The following is a 24,728-nucleotide window of genomic DNA, read 5'->3' on the forward strand; positions in this document are numbered from 1 at the left end:
CAATCAAGTAAGGAGAGAGAGAGAAGAATGTAAGATGAGATGAGTGAATAATGCCTCAACCTAACTTGTATTTATATGAATCGTTGAGGATGTGTGCCACACATTTAGTTGCTGGCCGACCTTGACAATTTGTCAAGTAAATACAAATAAATTCATATCTCCATAAATACTTGTCGGAATCGGATGATCGTTAGATCAATCCTACACCTCTCGACGAGAGGAATCCAAGAAAAATATCAGTTGCCATAAATAAGATGACCCACATGGAGTTTGGCCCTAGTTGCCAATTTTAACACTCCCTCTCAACTAGGGAGAACTCCATCTGCTAATCCATCTGACCATCGGTACTATCTCTGCCATCAAATGCACTGCTCTGCACTGCTCGGCTCTGCTGAACTATGAAGAAGAAGAAATGATCAAGGATGTATCATACCATCCTCTATTGACCCGAAGTCAGTCCCAGAGAGTGTGTTATACCACTCTTACTGATCCCAGATTAGTGCCAGAAGAGAGTGTCTCAAACCAGTCATACTGATCCCAGATCAATGGAGGTCATCCTAGCATAGGGAGTATGGTAGATACAATGATGCGTCCATCGATAGTACTACTATGGTCCCTAACCCCATTTCCCTACTCATTGGCCAGATGAGAGGTACTTCCCATGAGTCCCAGACTGCATGGGTAGGATGCCTCGACAGGAGAACCACTCATCCTGTCCATAAGTCGCCATGGGGTATCACAGGGGAAGGCTGAACCTTTCACCCTGTACATAACGCACCACTAGGGGAGGGTGAGTCGCCCTATGGTCGCTTGTCGCTCCAAGAAGTACCCCAAGCCCCCCCGAGCTCCCAGAGCTCAATGCATGCATCATGCAGGACCCTCATAAGAGGGTCTCTCAACAACTCCAAGTCGTTCTCGGAAAGTCAAGAATTTAATCTTTCCTAGGGGTTTCGTCAGAATGTCGGTGACCTGCTCATCTGTACCGATATGATGGAGCCTTATTTCTCCTCGTTGTACCATATCCCGGATAAAGTGGTACTTGATATCGATATGTTTGGAGCGATCATGAAATACGGGATTCTCTGATAAACAAATCCCACTCTGGTTGTCACACAGGATCACGGTAGTATCCAATGTATATCCAAACAACTCACTGAAGAGCTTCCGCAACCAGACAACCTCACAAGAGGCCATACTCGCAGCAATGTACTCTGCCTCAGCGATGCTCAAAGCCACTGACTTCTGCTTCTTGCTCATCCAGGATATCGAGCTAGATCCCAAAGAGAAACAACACCCGGAAGTGCTCTTTCGGTCCACCACACTACCTGCCCAATCAGTATCGGTATATCCATGTACGCTCACATCTTCGGCAGTGTATCTCAACCCATGAGTGATTGTGCCACGAAGATATCTCAACAGATTCTTGGCACCAATCCAATGTGAGTGGTGAGGCTCAACCATATGTTGGCTCAACGTGTTGACTGCAAAACATATATCCGGATAGGAGTTCACCAAGAACATCAATGCTCCTATGAGTTGACGATACTTAGTAGCATTTCCCAAAACAGGTCTGGCAACACTACCGCTTAACTTCTTGAAGTCAAGCTCCATCGGGGTAGTCACGGGGTTGCAGTCCACCATACTGAATCTCTCGAATATCTTCACCACATATTCTCCTTGAGATAGGAAAATCTCCCCTGGCTTCTACCAGACTTCTAGCCCTAGGAAATAGTGCATCAGTCCTAGGTCCTTCATCTCAAACTCGGAAGCCAACTCCCTCTTACATTTGTGAATGAGAGGGTCTGCACCTGTTAGAAAGAGGTCGTCAACATACAACACTAGTATGAGAGGCTTATCGTCTTCAACCTTAAAGTAAAGGTTTGGATCAACTTCACTCTTAGTGAATCCCAACTTCATCAAGTAGCTATCGATCCTCTCATACCAAGCTCGGGGTGCTTGCTTCAACCCATAGAGGGCTTTCTTCAACCTCCACACATGAGATTCCCGATCATGAATCTCAAATCCCTCGGGTTGTTCCATGTATACTTTCTCTTTGATCAAACCATGCAAGAACGCCGTCTTGACATCCATTTGATGTAGGTTCCATCCTTGCGAAGCAGCAAGGGCTATGATCGAGCGGATGGTGGTGTATTGGGCAACAGGTGCAAATATCTCGTCATAATCTATACCTTCCTTTTGAGAGAAGCCACGAGTGACAAAATGAGCCTTATACTTTTCAGCACTTCCATAAGCTCCATGCTTTATCTTGTAAAGCCATTTCGAAGTGACAACTGTTTTGTCCTGGGGTCTGGGGACCACATCCCAGACATCGTTCTTCATGATGGACTCGTATTCCTCAGTCATAGCATCCTTCCATACTTGATGCTTCACGACTTTTGCGAATGATGAGGGCTCATTTTGAATGATCGTGCTCATAATGGTCAAGTATCCCTGATACCTGGTCGGCTTCTTACTTTCACGGAAAGTCCCTCTGGGTGCAATGTGTCCTTCGGCATCATCAAGTGCCCCCCTAAGCCATGAGGGCCTCTTCCTAGAAGAGGAAGGCTCTTGCGGAGGGGGATCAATAGGGTCCATAGGTTCTTCCACTTCGGGCATCGTCTCATCTTTCTTTTCCTCTAGTTTCTTGGTGTCAGCTTCTCCAATTTTCCTTAGTATAGGAAGATTATCAACTTTGCTATGAGCCATATCTTCGTCAAAGGTGACATCATGGCTAATCTTGACTTCCCTTTGACCAACCACATAGATTCTATAGCCCTTAGTATTTTCGCTATAGCCCACGAAGATTCCCTTCTTTCCAGATGCACTCAATTTATTCCTTTTCCCTTTCGGCACATGAAAATATATAAGGCTTCCAAAAATTTTAAAATGAGATACATCAGGTTTCTTACCAGCGAACATCTCTTCAGGAGTCTTGGAGTCCAATGCTTTATGAGGGCATCGGTTTTGAACATATATGGCGGTATTCGCAGCTTCGGCCCATAGAAACTTTGGAAGCCTTTGATCATGGAGCATGGAATGAACAACTTCCAAAATCGTATGGTTCTTCCTTTCCGCCACACCATTCTGCTCAGGAGTGTATGGTGTTGTGGTCTCCCTCTTAATGCCAGCTTCTTTGCAAAAGTCATGGAACTCATTGGATTCGTACTTGATCCCATTATCAGTCCTTAAGATCTTGATCTTCTTCTTAGTTTGATTCTCGATCAAGGCTTTGAAGTGACGGAACCAGGAGAACACTTCATCCTTCTTTTTCGAGAAGTATATCCAAGTCTTGCGAGAATAATCATTTGTAAAAGTGAGGCAATATAAATATCCGCCCAAAGAGTTCACAGGCATCATACCAAATATGTCAGAGTGAACCAACTGCAATATATTGGAAGTCTTGCTATGGCTTAGGGGAATGGTCCCATTTTGAGTTTTCCTTCGGCACACCCCGAACATAAACCTTCTTGCTCCACTTTAAACTTGGGCATACCAGTCACCATTTGTCTCACATCGGGTAGAGCCTTATAGTGAAGGTGGGCAAACCTTCGGTGCCATAGTTCAGACTGAAGAGTTGTGTTGCAAGACATGACTCCCAACGGACTTCCTCCAACTTGATATAGAGAGTCAACCCGAAACCCAAGAGTGAAAGCATCTTTAAAATTCTTTTTCCATACACGTACCTTGCCATCGATGAAGGCCACCTTGTAGCCTTTGTCTTCCATTGTCGAAATGGATACCAAGTTCTTCCCGAGATCAGGTACATATAGGACTTCTTGCAAGTGAATTGTGTTACCCTGATTCAATTGAAGAGAAACATTCCTTATGCTCTTCACGAGATAGGTGGAGTTGTCTCCAAGAATAATTTCTAGGTTGGTCTCCTTCTCTATCAGATTAGATAGAGCTTCTTTGTAACCAATGAAGTGCCTTGAGGCACCACTATCAATAAGCCAATTGCCTAATGATTCCAAAGGAGTAGTAGAGAGGGCCTATATCAGATAATATTCATCTTGCTTATTTTTAACAACGTTAGATTCATACCTGGAGTTTCTTGCCTTCTTGGAGGGTTGACCCACTTCCTTGATTTTCGACATTCCTCTTCCCTTTGCCATTGAACTTGACCTTCCTTTGATTGTTGTTTTTTTTTGTTGAAGCAAGAGTAGTGCCTTCTATATCATTAAGCCAACAAGAACTTACATAGAATACAAAAGTCCAACTAACACCGTGGACTTTGGCAAAAAAGGCCAACCGCCTAAAAAAGACCTTCAACCTAGCAGAGAATGCCTCCTAACTCTGGAAAATACATACAATGAAAGCGCCTGGTGGGCGGAAAAACAAAGGATAACACAAGCACACCAAACTTGCCTTTAGAACCACAACCGTTCAAACCTCCGAGCCATCCAACGGACGAGAGAGAATCACCCTGCGAAGTTAAATGAAGTTTAATGTTCTTGCTCGCCAAACCGCATGCTCATTCCCGACTGTAGATCTGATCCATCAGATCCAACGGTCGTGAGCCATATCGCACATCACTAGATTCCCGAACAATAGCGCCCAGGGAGGGCGGTTTACATTTTCTCTCTCCTACCACGTGTAGGATCCCCACTGGAATCGCTCCCCAAACACTGAAACCACTTTCCGCTTAAGTGCCGAGCGATCGCCAGAAAACCACAAGTACAGCTGATTTCCTTTCCGCCAGAGAAAAAGAGGAAAATGCGGTCACCGGGAAAGCCATGTTTTCCGTCCCACTTATTCTTATGTCTGTATCTGTTATAAAACTCTGGATTGTTGTGAGTCTCTCTACAGTGCTCCCTCCTGGAGAACTGCGAAAACCTGTTAACGATGATCGAGGTTTTCTGAGGCTGACTTCCGAAAACTCGACTGAAGAACAAAGGTGGAGCTTTCTGCATTTTAGTCATTGTGTCCACTTCTCCTTTGCTCTGTTACCAAATATGTCCATATCCTATGCAGCTTGCTCGCTACAGAGAGCCTTTAGTCTACTTTGAGGTAGCTCCTGCCACTTCCTCCAAGCATTGTCTTCCTTGCAGCTCACTCCTTGGTTAGCCAGAATATCCGCCAACTTATTGGCTTTTCTCCGCACGTGGTTGAAACTGACTGTGCGGAGACCCAGAATATGACTTTGAATTATTTGGAAAACCCTGATGAGCCTCCAATGTTTTGAAACTTTCTCTGGTTCAGTTCCATAGCTAATTCTTTTCACCAAATTGATGGCTAACTCTGAGTTTGCTTCAATAATAACATTTAAGCAATTGTCTATCTTCAGAAACTCTAAGCCTTGTTCCAAGGCCATTAACTCTGCCATGTTGTTGGTGGCTTTGCCTAAATGACCATGGAAGATACAGATGATGATTCCTTCTTTGTTCCTTAAAACTCCTCCAAAACCAGCAGTTCCCGGGTTCCCTTTTGAAGCACCATCAATGTTTAATTTCAAAAAACCTGTCATAGGAGGATGCCAAAAGTCCTTCTCCACCTCCCTTGAGTTTCCTGTCCTCTGCAGGCTTTGAGGTATGAGCCCCTGCATTCCCAGATGTCTGAGAATTCTTAAATCCGCCTCTGAGGGAGGATTCTTGGGTTGATTGCGCACTGTGGAGCTAACAGTTTCCCTAAGTTGATTCAAGGTTAGCTCAAACAGTCTCTGAGGGGGTTTTTTTTCATTCTTGAAAATTCTCTTGTTCCTTTCTTTCCAGACATTCCATATGATGAAGCTTGGTGTTAGGGCCCAAGCTAAGCTGAGGAATTCGTTGTCCGAGAAATTTCTGCTCTAGTTGTTAAGGGTGTGAATGATACTCCCTTTATCCCTATTAGACTTTTGAAAAATGATGGCGAAAGAATCCCATAACCAGGAGGAGAAAATGCAGTTGTTGAGTATATGCTCCATTGTTTCCTCCTGAGCTTTATAGAGCTGGCAAATGGAAGGTCCTAGAATGCCCCTTTTTCTAATATTGTCCCAAGTCAAGATTTTCTTTTGAAGAACTAGCCACATGAAGAGTTTTATCTTCATCCACCCTTGGTGCTTCCAAAGTTTCTGCCAGGATTTGTCTGGAACATGGGAATCCAGCTCTAAGAGAATACTTTTTGCTTCCCTAAGATTAAAGGTGCCTTCTTTATTGTTGCCCCATCTTAGCTGATCCTGCCCCCCTGCTACTAAGATCATTCTTTGATCCAGTATTCTTCTAAGTTCTTCTGCTTTTGATTTCAAGAGACTATTGTCATCACAATTAATATTCCTCCAAACTCTCCACTTTTCAGGATTCAAAGAGTGATCCCAGAAATCTTTTACCTTACCTAAGCCTTGGATATCTGTTTCCCTCTTAAGACTTAGAAAGTCCTCTTTTAGAAGAATTGGTTCTTGTTGCCATCTATCCTCCTAGAATAGAGCTAGATCTCCTTCTCTGATTTCCCAAAAGCTATTATTTTGTACCAATCCCCTATTCTCCTAGGCTTTATTCCAGATGTATGACCCTTTTATAATTCCAGACATTCTAATGAGATCACTTGAATGCCAGGAGTTGGCATATTTTTCTTTCCAAATACTTGCCCATTGAGCATTTGGATCATGAACCCATTGCCACCATAGTTTGGCACCTAAAACTTTATTGAGAATCCCCTGGTCATCCAAGCCTAGGCCTCCCTGGTGCTTGGGTTTACAGATTTTTTCCTAGGAAACCAAGGCCCATTTCTTCCTGGTCTCCTCCTTACCCCATAGAAAGTCTCTTTGGATATTTCTGAATTGCTGTAGAACTCCTTTTGGAGTGGGGAGAGCTGATAACATAAAAACAGGGATAGCTTGTAAAACTGCCTTAGTAAGGACCAACCTTCCAGCTAGATTTAAAGCTCTGTAGGTCCATTTTCTGACTTTGTCCTGCATCTTGTTGATTAACGGTTCCCAAATGCTTTTGTGCATCGGTTTGGCAGTGAGAGGAACTCCCAAATATTTTGAGGGAAGGGAGTCCCGTTGAAAACCTAGGATTCTGGCGATATTTCTCTGTATAGCAATATTGGTATTAAAGAAAAAGATTTTTGATTTGAAGAGATTAACTTCCATACCTGAAGCCCGAGCAAAGACATCGAGGATGTATTTGTAGGCTGTGGCTTCTTTGGCTGTGGGGATTCCCTGTAGCATTGTGTCATCAACAAATTGTTGATGTGTCAGAGCCTGACCATTCTCTATAAGTTGTATGCCCTTGATCTTGCCTGTTGCTTTAGCCTGTTTGATTGCTCGACCTAGTCCTTCCATCATGAGAATGAAAAGAAATGGAGAAAGTGGGTCTCCCTGCCTGAGGCCTCTAGAAGGAATGAAAACCTCAGAGGGAGAACCATTCACTAAAATTGAAAAGCTTGAGGAAGTTACTAGGGCCATTACCCATCTCACCCAATTATGGTCAAAACCAAAGGCCATAAGAATTTTCTTGATGTAGGACCAGTTTACCTTGTCATAAGCTTTGGCAATGTTTAGCTGCATGATCATTCTCGCCTCCCTCTTGCTTGTTAGCGAGTGAACTACCTCGTGAGCTTGAATAATGTTATTTAGAATTTGTCTACCTTCCACATAGCCAGATTGTTCTCCTGAAACCAGAGAAGGGAGTAGAGGTTTGAGCCTGTTGGCCACTACCTTGGATATGATCTTGTAAACCACATTGCATAAAGCTATGGGTCTATACTTGTCAGGAGTTTGAGCAAGGTCCTTTTTAGGGATAAGGGAGATGAAGGAGGTATTGAGAGCTTTCAGCATAGTTTTGTTCAATCTGATATCCTCTACAACCTTCAATATATCCTGTTTAACAATATTCCAGCAGACTTTGAAAAAATCCACATTAAAACCATCAGGGCATGGTGCTTTGCCTTTCTGCATTTCTTTGAGGACATCACAGACTTCCTCTTTCGTTACTGGCCTATTGAGATTGAAATTATCCTCTCTGGACACTAGCTTAGGGATGTTGTTAGTAATTTCCTTGATGGACTGCTCTCTGTCTGAATTGTTTTCCTGGGTGATATCACGGAAGTGCTGAACCAAAACCGAGTCTATCTCCTCATGGGAAGTATGAAGCCTCCCATTCTTATCCTTGATCGAGGAGATTCTGTTGTGGGATCTATTGGCCATGGTAGATTTGTGAAAGAATTTGGTGTTGCGCTCTCCTTCTTTCAGCCATTGGATTCTTGACTTTTGCCTCCAAAATATTTCCTCTTGTTTGCTCAATTTTTCCCATTCTTGATGATGTCTGTCTACTTGATCACTCTTGTCTTTATCAAAGCCTTCCGTTATTAGAGCTTGATTGAGTCTCTGCATTTTAATTTCCACCGATTTTTTTTGCCACAAAATATTGCCAAAATCACTCTTATTCCATTCTTTAAGCCTGAGTTTGATATGCTTCAATCTTTTATGCAGAAGGAACATATTTGTTCCTTGAATCTGCAAATCTTCTGACCACCATTTTTCAATATTGCTTATGAAATCTGGGTGAGAAAGCCATATATTCTCAAATCGGAAAGGTCTGTTCCTTGGAGTACCTATGCCCTTGATATCCAGTTGTACTGGCCAATGATCTGAGCCTCCAAAAGGAAGAATTCTCGCTGTTATTTCTTTATCTATAAGCATGAGGTCTTCCGAGATAATGAATCTATCTAATTTGGAGGCGACCTGAGCCTCTCCTCCTCTTTTATTATTCCAAGTAAAAAGGCCATTGCTCGTTTATGAGTCAACAAGATTCATATTATCTGTGAAGGTTTGAAATGCAATAGAGTCTTTACTTAGAGCTCTGGTTCCCCCTCTTTTTTCCGAAAGGGATTCGATCATGTTGAAATCTCCCCCCCGTGATCCAAGGAATTCTTGCATATCTATTCCTGAGTTTCATCAGGGAGTCTAGAAACTTGAGTTTGCCCTCTGATCTCTGGGGACCATAAACATTCATGACCAGATAGTTCTCCCTATCTCCTACAGGCTGAATAACAACTGATAAATAATTCCTCGATGCCTCAGCATCTATTATCCCAATTTTTTGGGGGTTCCAAAGAATGAGGATACCTCCTGCTGTGTTTTCTGCTTTAACTTCTAGATACTTGAATCTATCGAGCCATTTGCTATGAATCTGTCTTAATTTTTGAATGGAACATTTTGTTTCCTGGATGAAGATAATATCTGTCTCCGCTTGTTTCATTCTATTACTAAGCATTCTCTGCTTTCTTTTACTGCCTAAACCCCTAATATTCCAAGATATGCACTTCATAATTAAAGATTTGTAAAGGAGTAGCTGGCAAGATCTTTCATCTTACCCGAGTCTATCATCAACTTTCCACACTCCATCAAGAGTTCATTCTGCTTTTTTCTGCCTCTTTTTTTCCGGGATTTCTGGTTGCTAGTCGAGGGGTTGTTTTCATCGTTTTTACACCTTTATCATCTTGCTTGCTACTGCTTTTTTCCTTTTCAAATCCCTTGGCCTGAGTTTTCCATAAAAACAATTGTTGTATTCTATTGAGCTCTTCTTGAGGCACTGAATCTACCCCCTCCTTAGCTCCTTGGATTAAGAACCCTTCTAGATCTAGGTGTTCTTTGTCAAGAATCTCTTGAAGCTCCTGATCCTCCAGTTCCATTTCACTTTGTGTCATATCCGGGTCCATCTCCAGCTCTGTATCGCTTATCATGGCTTCGCTTTGATTATCACTGTCCTTACTTTGTTTCTGTTTATCATTTTCCTCATTTTCTTCTGGATTCTCTTCCATTTCTTGATCTTCTTTCACGTTCTCTTCTTCTTCCTCCAGAACTTGGAACTTGTTTTGGCTGACCTTTGCCCTTCATTTGGATGTTGCTTTGGCCCTCTTTTGCTTCCTTTTCCTTTGTTTACCACTTTGCGAAAACTGTCATTATCCTTAACTGTGTTAACTTTACCCTTGTTTTCTGCTTTACTGAGGGGGCAGTCTCTGAAAAGGTGCCCATGTTCATGACATTTACGACATCTGAACGGAATATGTTCATAGTCTACTGCTTGCACCCATTCTTCATCATAAACTTCCAAGATAACCGCATCCAGAAGGGCTCCAGATAGATCCATTTCCACACATATCCTTGTGAAGGAAGTATATTTTCCTCTTCTAGTGGCTTCAAAGGCTTTGACAAACCTCCCTAATTTGTTGCCTATAGCCGTTAGCGATTCTATTTGCCAGTAATCTAGAGGTAAAGAATAGAGCCTTACCCAGACTGGTACAGAGGAAAAAGATTCGCGCTTCGGGATGAAATTCATCATCCATGGCCGCATGTAGAGGCCAGCTGCTACATAGAAGTAGGGCCCTCCTTCAAACACTTTGTCTTTGTCCTCGATATTTGTGAATACTACCGTGAAAAACCCCTTTGACCCAAGATATAGGTCAATGCTCCCTTTAGGTTTTTGGTGATATTTGATCCACGATTGTAGAGCTTTTTCAGTGGGCCATAGGCCCATGAATTTGCAGATGATGGCATAAGTCCTCATGTCATCCCTGTGTGCCTGCAGAGCTGGATCATTTAAGACTACCCTGGGAGCAATTTCCGCCTTGGGTTTGCAAGGTCCCTTCTGTTTTTTGTCTTTTGCTTCTTGTGTTTTGTCTTCTTCCTCCTTGTCTTTTGCATCCTTTTTCTTCTTGGTTCTGATTCCCCCTGTCTCCTCATTCGGGGTCCCGCGCCTACCTTCTTCTGTGCCTCTGTCATTCTCTAGAGGCTTCTTGCCTCTACTGGCAACTGCATCCTTGTAGGAGGGAGTGGAGCTCCCTCCTCTACGCGTGTCCATGAAGATTGGCTTCTGTGCCCCTTTGCAACCCTCGCTGATTTCACGCTCCTCCACCAGTCACGTTTTGGTGTGATTCTAGTTTAGCTTCCATTGTTCTCCATGTGGTCATATATGATGTTTTCCTTTGATTGTTGTTGGAATTGCCTCGGGAGTGATTTTGATCATCGTCATGAGATGCGTCCTTTCTATCAGGACATTCCCTCGCATAGTGGCCAATTTTGTTGCAAACGAAACATCGTCCTTTTCTTCCACCTTTCGGTTTGACCTTTCCTTTAGATTTTGACCCGAAATTATTTCTCCTTTTAGCATGAGAGGAGAAAGCGGTGGGATTGCCTCTAAATGCAAGCATTTCTTGCTCTTCCATCCGTGTCTCTTCTTGAATGCATCTTGCCATCAATTCCTCAAATCCTGGAATTACATTATTGTTGAGAAGAGTGGTTGTAAATACATACCATTCAGATGGGAGTCCTCCAAGAGTTGTGATAGTCAGTTCCCTGTCGAGAATGACTTCCCCAATAGATAGGAGATCATTCTTGATCTTAGTGATCCTTAAGAAGTAGGACTGCATATTCTCGTCTTTGCCCTTCTTAATTTCCTTTAGCTTATTCTTAAGGAACAAAAATTGATTTGCATCGCTAACTTTAAACAAGCTTACTAGTTTATCGTAGATTTCCTTGGAGGTGGTCAGCTCGGAAACGTAGGCCACCAGGCGCTTGTTGATAGAGTCCCGGATGATCTTCTTTGCTTTGACTTCACCTCTAGTCCATTTGTTCCTTGCATCAATCGATGCATTTTATGGAGGCTCAATGATTCTGCCTCTCACATGGTCCAACACTTCTTGCTCTTCCAATGTCAGATCGAGAGACATCTTCCATCCGTGATAGTCAGACTTCTCACGGAGCTTGTCTTCGGCTGGGAAGTGTGATGAGGAACCCATGAAGTCTATAGACTTTTCCAACAGTCTTTGGTGATTGCTCTTGCTCTTGCTCTTGCTTGGGCTTTGTTTTCACCTCACCTTTGATACCATGTTAAATTATGGTATGTTCTATGCTTAGTGCAATTTACTTCAATTTCTTCTTATTAGCCCAATGTCATTCACTGTTTTAGCAATCACATTAACATAAAGTAAAACGCTGATAGAACATAAATAGATCGACAGAAAACAAGCCAAGACAAGAGACACCAGATGTGGCGGCTAGCTAGGGACAAACCCTAATGTGGGGAAACCCTTTGATCAATTCTTCTATAATCTTCAACAGTTCAGCAGAGAGAGAAATAGTACAATTGTACAGTTTTGTAATTTTATGACAACAATAATAAAACCCTGACCAACACTTTCAAAGTTGGTCAAATAGTCCACAAATGACCTTGAGTCAACCTTGGTCAACTCGACCTTCAACAACAATAAAGGTCAACCCAAAACAGTACAAAAGAGATGGTCAAAAGTGGTCAACGCATATGCAACCCTGTGGTCAATCCTAACCAGTCAACACTGGTCAATTCGGTGGTCAAATCAGGTCAACAGTTTGCTGTTTAGATCTGCGGCTTGCTTGATGAAGACTCCTCACACTAGGCCTAAGTCAAAACAACCTCCTCACTGGTCAACACAGTCAAACTTAGCTTGCTGCTCCTTGGTCAACCTTAGTCAACGTTGAAACAGACCTGCGTCCTCCTTCTATCTGCGTCTTCCTTCTTGCTGCGTCCTTCTTCTCCCACGTGAGAGATGTTGCTCCTTGTATACCCAATCAAGTAAGGAGAGAGAGAGAAGAATGTAAGATGAGATGAGATGAGTGAATAATGCCTCAACCTAACTTGTATTTATATGAATCGTTGAGGATGTGTGCCACACATTTAGTTGCTGGCCGACCTTGACAATTTGTCAAGTAAATACAAATAAATTCATATCTCCATAAATACTTGTCGGAATCGGATGATTGTTAGATCAATCCTACACCTCTCGCCGAGAGGAATCCAAGAAAAATATCAGTTGCCATAAATAAGATGACCCACATGGAGTTTGGCCTTAGTTGCCAATTTTAACAGTTATGATTCCAAAACTCTCTTTCAAATAGCAAAATCCTGTTGAAAATGATAGCGAGAAAGGTTTCTTTGACTTGTGCCTTAGTCAAAGAGGCCTCAAGGAGTTATTCTTTGGAATGCTCGAATTCTTTTAAGTTAGGAATCAATTCCTAAAAGTTAGGAGCTAATTTCTATAAGTTAGGACGAATTCCTAAGACTTAGGATGAGTCACTACAAATTAGGATGAGTTCCTATAATTTAGGATGAGTTTCTGAAAGTTAGGATGGGTTATGAAGCAGTTAACTAATGTGCAAAAGTGGAAGGATGAGTTTATTGTCTTCTAGTGTGATTTAATTTTGGAAAAGGACAAGTGACTAAATCTCAAGTTCAAGAATTGAGATGAGACGAGTTGCATGAGTTAGTTAACTCAGTTAACTCATCAATCACAAAATCAATTCGTAAAATATAATTTGCCAGATTTAGCCATTTGAATTGTCTATAAGGAGGACAAAGGCACTCATTGTAATCACTCTTTTTGAGCACAAGTATTGTGTGTGGGCTTGTAAGAGTGACAAGAACAAGGAGCTTGTACGAGTTTTTGAAGAAGGAAGAATTGTTGTTTTTGAAGAAGGGAGAATTGCCTTGGGAGTGCGCTAGGAAATATGGGCTAATTCCTAAGAAATAGGAGTAGCTCATGTGCTAGGAAATAGGGGCTTATTTCCTAGGATTTGCGCGAGGATTTCAGAGCTCATCTAGGCAAGGCAAGAAGGCAAGCAGATTAGGGATCTTGCAGATTGTTTCAAGTTTAGTTCAAGCAGGGAGATCATTGTATTCTCTATTGAAACTAAATTGTATTATAAGAGATCTATTGCTCATTCTTTTTCAATAAGATTCTCAATCAAGCAAAGGGTTTTCCCAGTTGGGTTCCCTATAAAAATTGTGTTGTTGAATTGTGTGGTTGTGTATTTAATTTTGTTCCTATTCCATTGCAATATAAGTAGAGAAATTCTGTGTCTATATGAAAAGAAACTAGTTGAATTCCATCGGAGTAGACACAGACTTGCAATCCACCATCCCACATCTCTTAAGTAGCTTCACAATGTAAGGGAAAATCTCACTTGGCTTTTGCCAAATCTCCAGCCCTAGGAAGCAGTGCATCAGTCCTAGGCCCTTCATCTCGAATTCAAAAGCCAACTCCCTCCTACATTGATGAATGAGAGGGTCATCACCTGTTAGAAATAGATCATCCACATAAAAGACCAGAATGAAAGGCCTGTCCTTTTCAACCTTGAAGTATAGGTTTGGGTCAACTACACTCCTTGTAAAACCCAGTTTCATAAGATAGCTATCTATCCTCTCATGCCAAGCCCCGAGGGCTTGCTTCAAGCCATAGAGGGCTTTCTTCAACCGACATACATGTGTCTTATGGTCTTGAACTTCGAACCCCTCGGGTTGTTCTACATAGACTTCCTCCTTAAGCGAGCCATGCAAGAACACAATTTTGACATCCATTTGGTGTAGGCTCCATCCTTGAGAGGCAATAAGGGCTATGATCGAACGGATAGTGATATATCAGGCAACCGGTGAAAATAACTCATCATAGTCCACTCCTTCCTTTTGAGAGAAGCCTCCAGCAACGAACTTGGCTTTAAACTTTTCAACACTCCCATCAGCTCCATGTTTGATTTTGTAAGGCCATTTTGAAGTGACCATTGACTTGTCCTTGGGTCTAGGGACCACATCCCAGACACCATTCTTCATGATCGACTCATATTCCTCGTTCATCACATCCTTCCAAACTTGGTGCTTCATGACTTCTTCGAATGTACATGGTTCAGATTGTACTATGGTACTCATGGCAACTAAGTACCCTTGGTACCTGTTCGGCTTCTTGCTTTCACAAAATGCCCCCCTTGGTGCAACATGTCTCTCGGCATCTTCAAGAGTATCTTTGAGCCACAAAGGTCTTTTTCTTGATGTAGAGGGCTCACTAGGAGGTGGATCAATGGGATCCATTGGACCTTCAACATTGGGCATCAAATCATCTATTGGAGATTAATCCTGCTTTCCTGCATCATCATCATTCCTAGGGATATGAAGATCTCAGAGTTTCCCAAGGGTAGAATCTTCATCGAAAGTAACATCACGACTTATTTCTAGTTCTCTTTGGCCAGACACATAGATTCTATATGCCTTCGAAGTTTCACTATAGCCCACAAATGTTCCTTTCTTCCCAGATGCATCTAACTTGTTTCTTTTCTCCTTCGGCACATGAAAATACACTGGCCAACCAAAAATTCTAAAATGAGAAACATCAGATTTCTTACCGATGAAAACTTCTTTAGGTGTCTTGAAGTCCAATGCTTGATGCGGGCATCTATTTTGAACATACACAGCGGTGTTGGCAACTTCTCCCCATAAGAACTTTGGTAAGCTTTGGTCATGAAGCATGGCACGGGTGGCTTCTATGATAGTTCGATTCTTCCTTTCGGCAACACCATTTTGCTCAGGAGTATATGCAATAGTGGTCTCCCTCTTAATGCCAGCTTCTCTACAATAGTCATTGAATTCACTTGACTCATATTTGGTTCCATTAATGGTCCTTCGAAAAATTGGAACCATTTGAACACTTCGTCCTTCTTCTTTAAGAAATAGATCCATGTTTTGCGAGAGAAGTCATCCACAAAAATTGCATATTACAAATAACCTCCCAAAGATGTTACGGGCAACAAACCTGATAGATCAGAATGGATCAGTTGAAGAATATTAGTAGTTTGACTTTCACTTGAGGGGAATGGTCCCCTTGTATGTTTTCCAGCTGCACAACCCTGACAAACTCCTTCATGATCTATGTTGAATTTGGGCATACCTGTGACCATCTTCCTTACATTAGGTAAGGCTTTGTAATGAAGGTGAGCAAACCTTCGGTGCCATAATTCAGATTGGAGAGAAGTATCGCAAGTCATTGCTCCCAATGGACTTCCTCTAACCTAATAAAGATCTTCAACCCTAAATCCAAGTGTAAATACATCTTTCAGGTTCCTTTGCCAAATACGTACCTTCCCATCAATGAATGTCACCTTGAAACCTTTATCTTCCATCACAGAAATAGAGACCAGGTTCTTTTTTAGATCAAGTACATACAACACTTCTTGTAAATGAAGGGTTTGACCTTGATTTAAGTGAAGAGTGACAGTCCCAATTCCTTTCACAGGATAAGTGGCATTATCCCCAAGTATAATCTCCATATTTGTCTTCTTTTCAACTAAGTTTGAGAGGGCCTCCTTGTACCCAGTGAAGTGCCTTGAGGCACCACTATCAATCAACCAATGATCCAATGTATCTAGAGGAGAGGCAGTGGTGAGGGCAAAAATAAGATAAAATTCTTTTTGCTTATCTACAACAGTAGTTTCTTTATACTTGGAGTTTCTCGACTTCTTGGGAGGACGAACATTTCCATATCGAGCAGCAGGAGCATTCCTCTTTCCTTTGTTGTTGAACCTGTTGTTCCTTTGATTGCCATTGCCCTTGTTGTTGTTGTTGTTGTTGTTGTCATCATCCCTTGGAGTATCCTTTTTGTGAGGACACTCTCTAGCAAAGTGGCCAAACCTGTTGCAATTGAAGCATCTACCTTTTCTTCCTTCTTTGAATCCAAGCTTAAACCCTCGACCTTGTCTTCTAGGACCAACATTGTTTTTCCTTTTAGCATGAGTGGAGAAGGCGGTAGGATTGTTTCCATTTGAGGGCTTGTCTCTTTCCATCATCCTTATTTCATCTTGAGTGCATCTAGCCAATAATTCATCAAATCCCAGAATCCTGTCATTATTGAGGTTCGAGGATCGTAGTGTTAAACACATCCCATTCTCTTGTAAGGCCTCCAAGTGCAATAAGAGTGAGCTCCTTGTCACCAACAACTTCTCCAGTAGATAGGAGATCATTCTTGATTTCGGTAATCCTCATGAAGTAGGATTGAATGGATTCTCCTCTATCCATCTAGATGTCTTTCAACTTGTTCTTGAGAAAGAGGACATGATTTGCATTATTTACTTTGAACATCCCAACCAGCTTGTCATACATCTGCTTAGATGTTTCCAAATCAGAAATATAGGCAACCAAAGGCTTGTGAATAGAATCAACAGTAATTTTCTTAGCTTTGACTTCACCTTTCTTGTACTTTGTTTTTGCAGTAGCGGGTGCACTTGAAGGAGGCTCCACCACTCTTCCTTTGACATAGTCCATAACATCATTTTCTTGCAAAGTCAAATCTAGAGACATCTTCCATGCGATAGTCGGATTTGTCCTTAAGCTTGTCCTCAGATTTGAAGTAAGATGTAGTTGTCATTGAGACTAGTTCTAAGTTCTTGTCCAACAACTTCCCTTAATGATTGCTTTCCCTCACTCTTGCTTGGGCTTTGTCTTCACCTGAGCTCCGATACTATGTTAAGTTTAGATAACAATGGTATGTTCTATGCTTAGCACATTTTACTTCTATGTTTTTTTTTTTCTATGTTAAGACTAACCTAAGTACCCACGGGGGATTTGAACCGGTGACCTATCGCAAGGAGTGCCTTAGCAAGGCACCCATTCACCGTCAATCCAAAGCCCCGTGGGCACATTTTACTTCTATGTTACTTTAGCAACCCAATGACAATTTCCAATAATTTCCAGTAGTGATCACATTAACCATTAATCACATTGGCAGTAAATGCAGATAGAACATAAAAACATATGCAGAAGACAAGCCAAGACAAGAGGACACCAGATTTGGTGGATGCTAGGAAAAAACCCCAATGGGGGAAACCCTTTGATCAAATCTTCTTATTATTATTCAATAGTTTAGTAGAGAGAGAGAGTACAAAAGTCAAATAGATTAGCCCAATACAAAGTCAAATTAGCCTTGCCAAATTATGCAGTCAATTGTAGTAAACCTTTAGTCCTAACCAGAAAGTCAATGTTGGTCAAAACAACAACAAATCTTTCTTGAAGCATCTCGGTCTTCCTTGGTCAAACTCGGCCTGTTTAGGAGGTCAACTTTAGCCCAAAACAACTTGGTCAAACTCGGTCAAAGGAGAGAAAAAATCTGCTGTAATTTTCTACGGTCAAACAACAGTTGACCCTAAAGTCAACGCGGGTCAACTAGCCTAAAACTCCTCAATTTTTGTGCCAAGAAATGCGGCCTAAGGAGATCGAACTTTTGCCCTAAAAAACGCAATCAAACCTGGTCAATAAGGCCTCGGTCAACGCTGGTCAAACCTGTTATGAAACTCTGAAATTTCGCTCTGTAATTAGCCAAGAAAACTCGTCCTTCAACCACACGTGTGAGAGAGAGAGAGAAAAGATCCCCAAGCTGTATGAACCAATTTGTTGAAGGGAGAGAAAAGATCCCCAAGTAGTATGAACCAATTTGTTGAAGAGAGAGAAGAAGTGTTGAGTGATCGATGTCCAAATGACGAGAGAGGTCTCTTCTATTTATACAGTTTGATGTGGGTGAAGAGACACATCTATTGGGCTTCTTGAGCCTATATTAAGCTGAGGTTGACCTTAACAATTTGTACATGTGAGAGAATAAATTCAAAATCACACTTCTGCTTGTCCGAATGAGATTATCTTTATATCAAACTTTGACCTCTCGAAAAGAGGAATCCAATGCAATAGTCATCTCCATCATATGAGCTGTCCCAAGGTGGAATTTGGCCCTAGTTGCCAATTTTAACACATTGGAAGGGTTTTCTAATGCAGTTTGTGTTGAAATTGGATTGCAAGTTGAATTTCTGATCTTGATAATTACTTCTGAAGGTGTTATTGTTCCTTTTAGAATTTCTTTGTTTTTCATCTAGCAATTATAATTTAACAATTTAGCCATTCAAATTCAAGAAATAGAGATCACAGTGCACAATAGACAAGAGACATTTTTTACCTTGGGAAAGCACACAATGGGAAAAACCCAACAATCATTTCCTTATAGAATAATTGTCAACAAGAGAGCAATCCAAGTCATAGACAACCTAACTGGTAGACCAATTACCCAAATGCCAAGTCAACCCTCCATATGTTTGTTCACAAGAATGCCCATAGAATTGTTCACAAGATGCCACATCACTATTACAGGATTGTCCACAAGTTTGTCTTCAATAAAAGCTCAAACTTTATCCTCTGTACCAGCCACAGAACCTTCGTATCATCTTTAGAGCAGTGCATAAGATTACAGAATTAATGTGCCTTATAACCATAGAAAGAAGCTCTGAATATTGATAGAGAATAACCCATAACTTCACATAAGAATAATGTATATGTGCCCAGAACTTTGCTTGAGAAAGAGTCTTAGATCGCTTCGTATAAAGCCTTAGATATTGTGTGATTTGATTTTCCACTTTGAGGAATGCGAGTAGGCCAAATATATAGTCTTCTGTTCACGTGAAGGGGTGCCACTTGAGCCGACTTGTCTTCTTGGAGGGTCGACTTGGTAGTTGGGATTTGACCAAAAGACACTTAAATATTTAACTTTTCCTTTTCTTTTAAGTGTCCAAATGGGACATGACAAAAATAATTGTTCTCTTGACTTAAATAAATTCTTTTTGACTTTTGACAAAATCATAATGATAAAATATAAATTATGAAGACCAAACCTAGTTATAATTTCAACACTCCCTCTTAATTAGGGAGGTATTCATAATGACTCATAGGGATTTTTTGAAGTTGAAATAGTCTATAAGAAATGATCCAAATTGATAAACATCATCAATAACATCGTCATAACCAACATTGTCAAATTACCAAGGCCTTGTCAAGTAAGCTTTACCTCTCCACTAGATCAAAGCACAATGCTGGGAGGCCTTCAACAGGATACCACACAACTGCCTCTCTGAGGTACATACTCCACATAGGTTCCTCAGAGTATATCCTCCACAGGACCATTTTCTAATTCGCTGTCATAGTACTTGACTTAGTAGTGCTAGTCCTGATGGGTCACAGTACTTGGCACATGGAAATGTCGGTCTGCCGGACCATTCTTAAACTGGGTCTATGTACTTGACTTAGGATGTTAGTCCTAATCAGTCACAATATATAACACAAGAATGTCAGTCCATGATGCTTATCCAATTTACCATTCTCCTTATCTGGGTCCATGTACTTGACTTAGGGTGTTAATCCTAATCAGTGACAGTATATGACATAGGGAGAAACTAGGTGTCCATCCTCACTCCCTCTCAATCTGGGAGGAGTTATTCACAAGTCCAAGCTTGTCTTGGAAGTACTCATGCTTCCTTTTCATTAGCTACCTGTTTATCCGCGGAAATCTATTGTAGCTTCTCGGTACCCATCGTCACCATGTCTCAAATAGTGGTACTTCGTCATAATGTGTTTCGACCTTCCATGAAAAACCGAGTTTTTTGTCAATCCTCATACAACTTATTACAAAGTATCATGGTCGAATCCATTACGCCATCAAACATCAAACTGCTTCACAACTGACTGCACAAGCTGCCATATATTCTGCATCTGTAGTGCTTAGTGCAATGAAATCCTGCATCCTGCTCTTCCAAGAAACCATAGCAGATCCTAAGCGTAAACAACTATTGGTAGTACTTTTCTCATCGTCAACACTGCCAGCCTAGTAATTGAATCAAATACATTAGAGAACCAATGAAATGCCGATACAATGATGGATCAACAAGATTTGAATCAGAATTCCTCAACTTCTTCTAATTGGTTTGCCATGGGTTTACAATCCATTGTTCGAACTCCAGGGGGATCTTGATCACATGCTTCTCTTATCCAAAGGAGATTTTACATAGTTCCCGCTTAACCTCAAGCCTCAAGAAGTACTGTATCAATCCAAGATCCTTCATGTCAAATTCTGCTTCCAGCTCCCTTTGAAGGCATACCTTTTCCTCTTAACTCATAAGTCCCTATTTCGTCAGAAGCAAATTATTGAGATCATTCTTGCTCTAATTCTCAAAGTACAATATCTTCTTCAATCATGAGACTCCTTTTTCATCTCCTTCAAAAATCTGGGGTAACTCTTCCAACTGAGGCAAACGTCTTATCATGAACCTCTTCCTTTTACTGGGAGAACCTTCTTGCTTCTATGCTTCCATCAGCTGCATACTAGATCTTGACTTTTCTTAGGCACAATCAATCCAGGCATACTCTAAGTTGCCAGCTCCTCGGTTCTTCTTCTGGTACACATCTTGAAAGTCCTCATGCTTTGCTTCATTCTTCCTCACTGGGAGGATATGGAAGAGTGATTATAACCAAGCAAAAGATACATGGACAATAAACTAACTGAAAATTAAATACAACAACAATAGTCTTAATCAAAGAGGAAAGTTATAGAATACTTATCTTTTTGAGAAAAGTCAGCTCGCTCTTAACCTTGGACCTTTTGTAATTTTCACCATCCTTGTCCTCACATGATGTCATGTTTTTCATTCCAGGAGTTGGAGCTTCTTATTTTAGCTGAAACAATCAGTCCTAGGGTTTTGCCCCTAGGGATTTTCTTATTCATATCATAGCTAGGGTTTACAAACCCTAGATGCTTCATTATTCAAAATCCTCAAGACCTACCATCTTCCGGATTTGCAAGTTCTATAAGTATATTCATGTGCTTGCTGCAAAACCTAGAATTGCCATAGACATGCCTTTTATACTTGATATGGAGATCATTGATGTTTCGTTCACAGATTGTCTAACTTAGATTGTAACACAAAAACTTAGTCTTCATGTGCAAGGAGAGGATTGAGGGCACGACCTCTTATACAATGTATCTTTACAGACCTTTCCATCAGATGTCAACAATATCTCATTCTTCTAGCAACACATTTCTGATGATAGTTCTTTGTTTGAAGAGTTTAAGGATTAATATTCCTACCTCACTTGTCTCCAATTCTACCATTGAGTACAGTGTCTAATTTAAAATTTCTTTAGGCTGCTTCAAAGAGATATTTGCAGTGTCTTCATCTATTATGTATAGATATCAGATTGCTTTGTGTGTTCTGCTTCTTCACAAAATTTTAGTATCATGTGTTTTTTGAGGTAATTTGGGCTGAGGCTTTGGTCGTCCTGAAGATATCTTTATAAGTTCTCAGAGTAGATTAATTGTGTAAGTGAATTGAGATAATGTCTTAGCTATCCAGGTCCTCGACCATAGACAGTAAACTCAAGCAATCTCGAACATATCTTCATATTACAAAGATCTTAGTCTGCAACACAGTGGACTCAAATCTTCACTGCAGAAAGGATGCAGATCAAGCCACAGATATGGATTATACCTTAGTCTTGGTTCTCAGGTTTAGTTTGGATCACAGAATTCATACTTACGTTTTCCAAAGAGATCTTACAGAGAGGAGGCTCAGTCCTCTCAGTCTCTGCACAAACTTCAGACATTTGTCATAAAAATAGTTGACTTAAGATTTGTTCAATTTTCCACGGGGATATAAATGCTTGGATAGTCACCTTCTCACTCTTCCACAAACTTGGACTGTAACATAATGTAGCTCGGACTTGTTTACTTTCTAAACCATAGAGATGATGAACTTTTCATTATTTGCAACAGTAATATAGCTCGGACTTCCTTTCCTTCCTTAAATGCTTGGACCTTGAACCACAGAGAGAAGAGACTTGGACTATCTCAGATGAATGGCCTATACCATATTCTTATTACCCCCCGGATCATAATTATGCACTAAGCAATACCACAGCAACATAGCAGTACCACATGGATATAATTAAGATTTGTTTCATAAATACAATAGGTTAGAACTTGATCACTATCCACAGAGGGTCGAACTTCAATTCGGATTATTGGTCCTGTGATCACAGAAATAATTCAGACCACAGAGATAAGCTTGATACCATAGACACAGACAACTGACCAACAATATGAAAGTGCTAATTCAATCCTTAAGACAAGCTTCTTCAGGTCTTTAAGAGGGCCTCTTCCATAGCTTCAGAATTTCGGATCAAGGAATTTCGCGTAATCTCCACAGGACTTTGCATAGGACAGAGATGTGATTATAAGTAGAAGTTTATTTGAGGAGGATTCTCATCCCAAATTGTCCTTCATTCTAGCTATTGTACCATGTTGAAATTCAATTGCAAGTTGAATTTTTGATCTTGATAATTTCTTTTGAAGGTGTTATTGTTCCTTTTAGCATTTCTTTGTTCTTCATCAAGCAATCATACTTTAACAATTTAGCCATTCAAATTCAAGAAATAGAGATCACAGTGCACAATAGATAAAAGACAATTTTACCCTGGGAAAACCCACAATGTAGAAAACCCAACAATCCTTTCCTTATAGAATCATTGTCAACAAGAGAGAAATCCAAGTCATAGACCAGTAAACCAATTATCCAAATGCCAAGTCAGCCCTCCATATGTCTGTCTGCAAGAATGTCCATAGAACTGTTCACAAGATGCCACATCAATGTTACAGGACTGTCCACAAGTTTATCCTCAATAAAAGCTCGAACTTTATCCTCTGTACCAGCCACAGAACCTTCGTATCATCTTCAGAGCAGTGCATAGGATTACAGAATTAATGTGCCTTATAACCATAGAAAGAATCTTTGAATATCCACAGAGAATAGCCCAGAACTTTGCATAAGAATAATGTATATGTGCCCAGATCAAATACACTCGACTATGTGCTCGGTGTTATCTGGATCTGTTCTACTAGTTGTTCTTGTTATTTGCAAATATCATTTTGAGAAGCACCTTCTTTTTTTATAATTCATGCAAGTTGAGCTTTGGAATCTTTGTTTTTTCTGTTGATTCTATTGATCATTATTTCTTAAATGCAGTTATCAAAGGCTTTATCCTTCTTTTAGCACCTATTCATTTTATCTATAGGCCCATAACAGAAGCTTTCCAGTTTCATCATTGTGGTTTTGTATGGCTCCTTTGTGAGATGCACTTTTGGATGGATTGTGTCTGATTGATGTCAACTCATGCATACAGGTGTTTCTAGTAAAGTTCTAAAGAAGATATCTCATGATAATGGCATTCCAAGATGGCCATACCGTAAGGTGAATTCTTTCCTAAATACTACTATTGAGTGTTGGGTACATTCAATTAGTTTGTTTGGGTTAAAAATATCTTATTACATTCTTCTCCTCACCATTGATTTTTTTTTTTTTTTTTGCCTAGTCATGGGAATGCTGTTTCCTAAATTGTAGTACAAAGAATAATCTGTAAATTCTTGGGAGCCAGTTTTTGGTATCTCATTATTTGCCATCACCATTCTTGAATATTCGGGTATTATTTTATGAATTTCTTTTGCTTGTTATATGTAAACCAAAGCTAGTTGGCAGAGCTATTTAGCACAGCTGATATGTATTCAGTATGTCTGGAGATTTCAGTATTCTTAGGTTTTAGATGAAATATTACAAAGCATTGATCTGTCTTCTATTTATATTGGTTTAGCTATGTTGTGTTACACAGGCCATTTCAGATGAGAATTACTGAAGTTACATTTAATGATCTTCACTATGACTTTTCAAGTTTTGGTGGTGTTCTGGGTGTTATTATCCAGCTTTTAAAGCATATTTTGAATTTTGATAGAAACTTTTGCTCTCTTCCAACATATGAGATCATATCTTATCTTCATGTTAGTCTATTACATCTAAGGCGAATGCCGAATCCTGTCCTTCATCCCCTCTCCACAGTAACTTATTGCGAAATTCAAATTTAAAGCCCTTGCATGGCCCTATATTTCTTTTTTCCTTATTGGAGTCTTCTGTTACCTGGGCATAGTTGCACAGTGCATAGATGTATGCTTGGACTTGGACTTTACCTGAGCATGATAGACTATGAATTTTGTATTAGGGAGTCTGAAGATTTGTGTGGTAGTTACTCTACCAGCTACTGTGTGTTTGGTATTTTAAAAGGATGCTAATGATGAGAGATATCAAAGTTTTTATTGATGAT

At 40.6% G+C, this 24,728-nt stretch overlaps 1 protein-coding gene across 1 annotated transcript in view; it reads left to right on the forward strand.

The window, feature by feature from the left end:
• The window catches only part of LOC149249809 (uncharacterized), a 208,960-nt gene that overhangs the window by 13,589 nt on the left and 170,643 nt on the right, over positions 1-24,728 (forward strand). The window contains exon 2 of the mRNA XM_089458800.1: positions 23,760-23,827. Within this exon, the coding sequence (XP_089314926.1) occupies positions 23,760-23,827 (68 nt within the window). The remainder of the gene's footprint in view (positions 1-23,759; positions 23,828-24,728) is intronic.

Source organism: Pinus tabuliformis, chromosome 7 (assembly GCF_031772625.1).
Source record: "Pinus tabuliformis cultivar Carrire ecotype Pingquan chromosome 7, CPIR1, whole genome shotgun sequence".
In the NCBI taxonomy this organism is placed as follows: Eukaryota; Viridiplantae; Streptophyta; class Pinopsida; order Pinales; family Pinaceae; genus Pinus; species Pinus tabuliformis.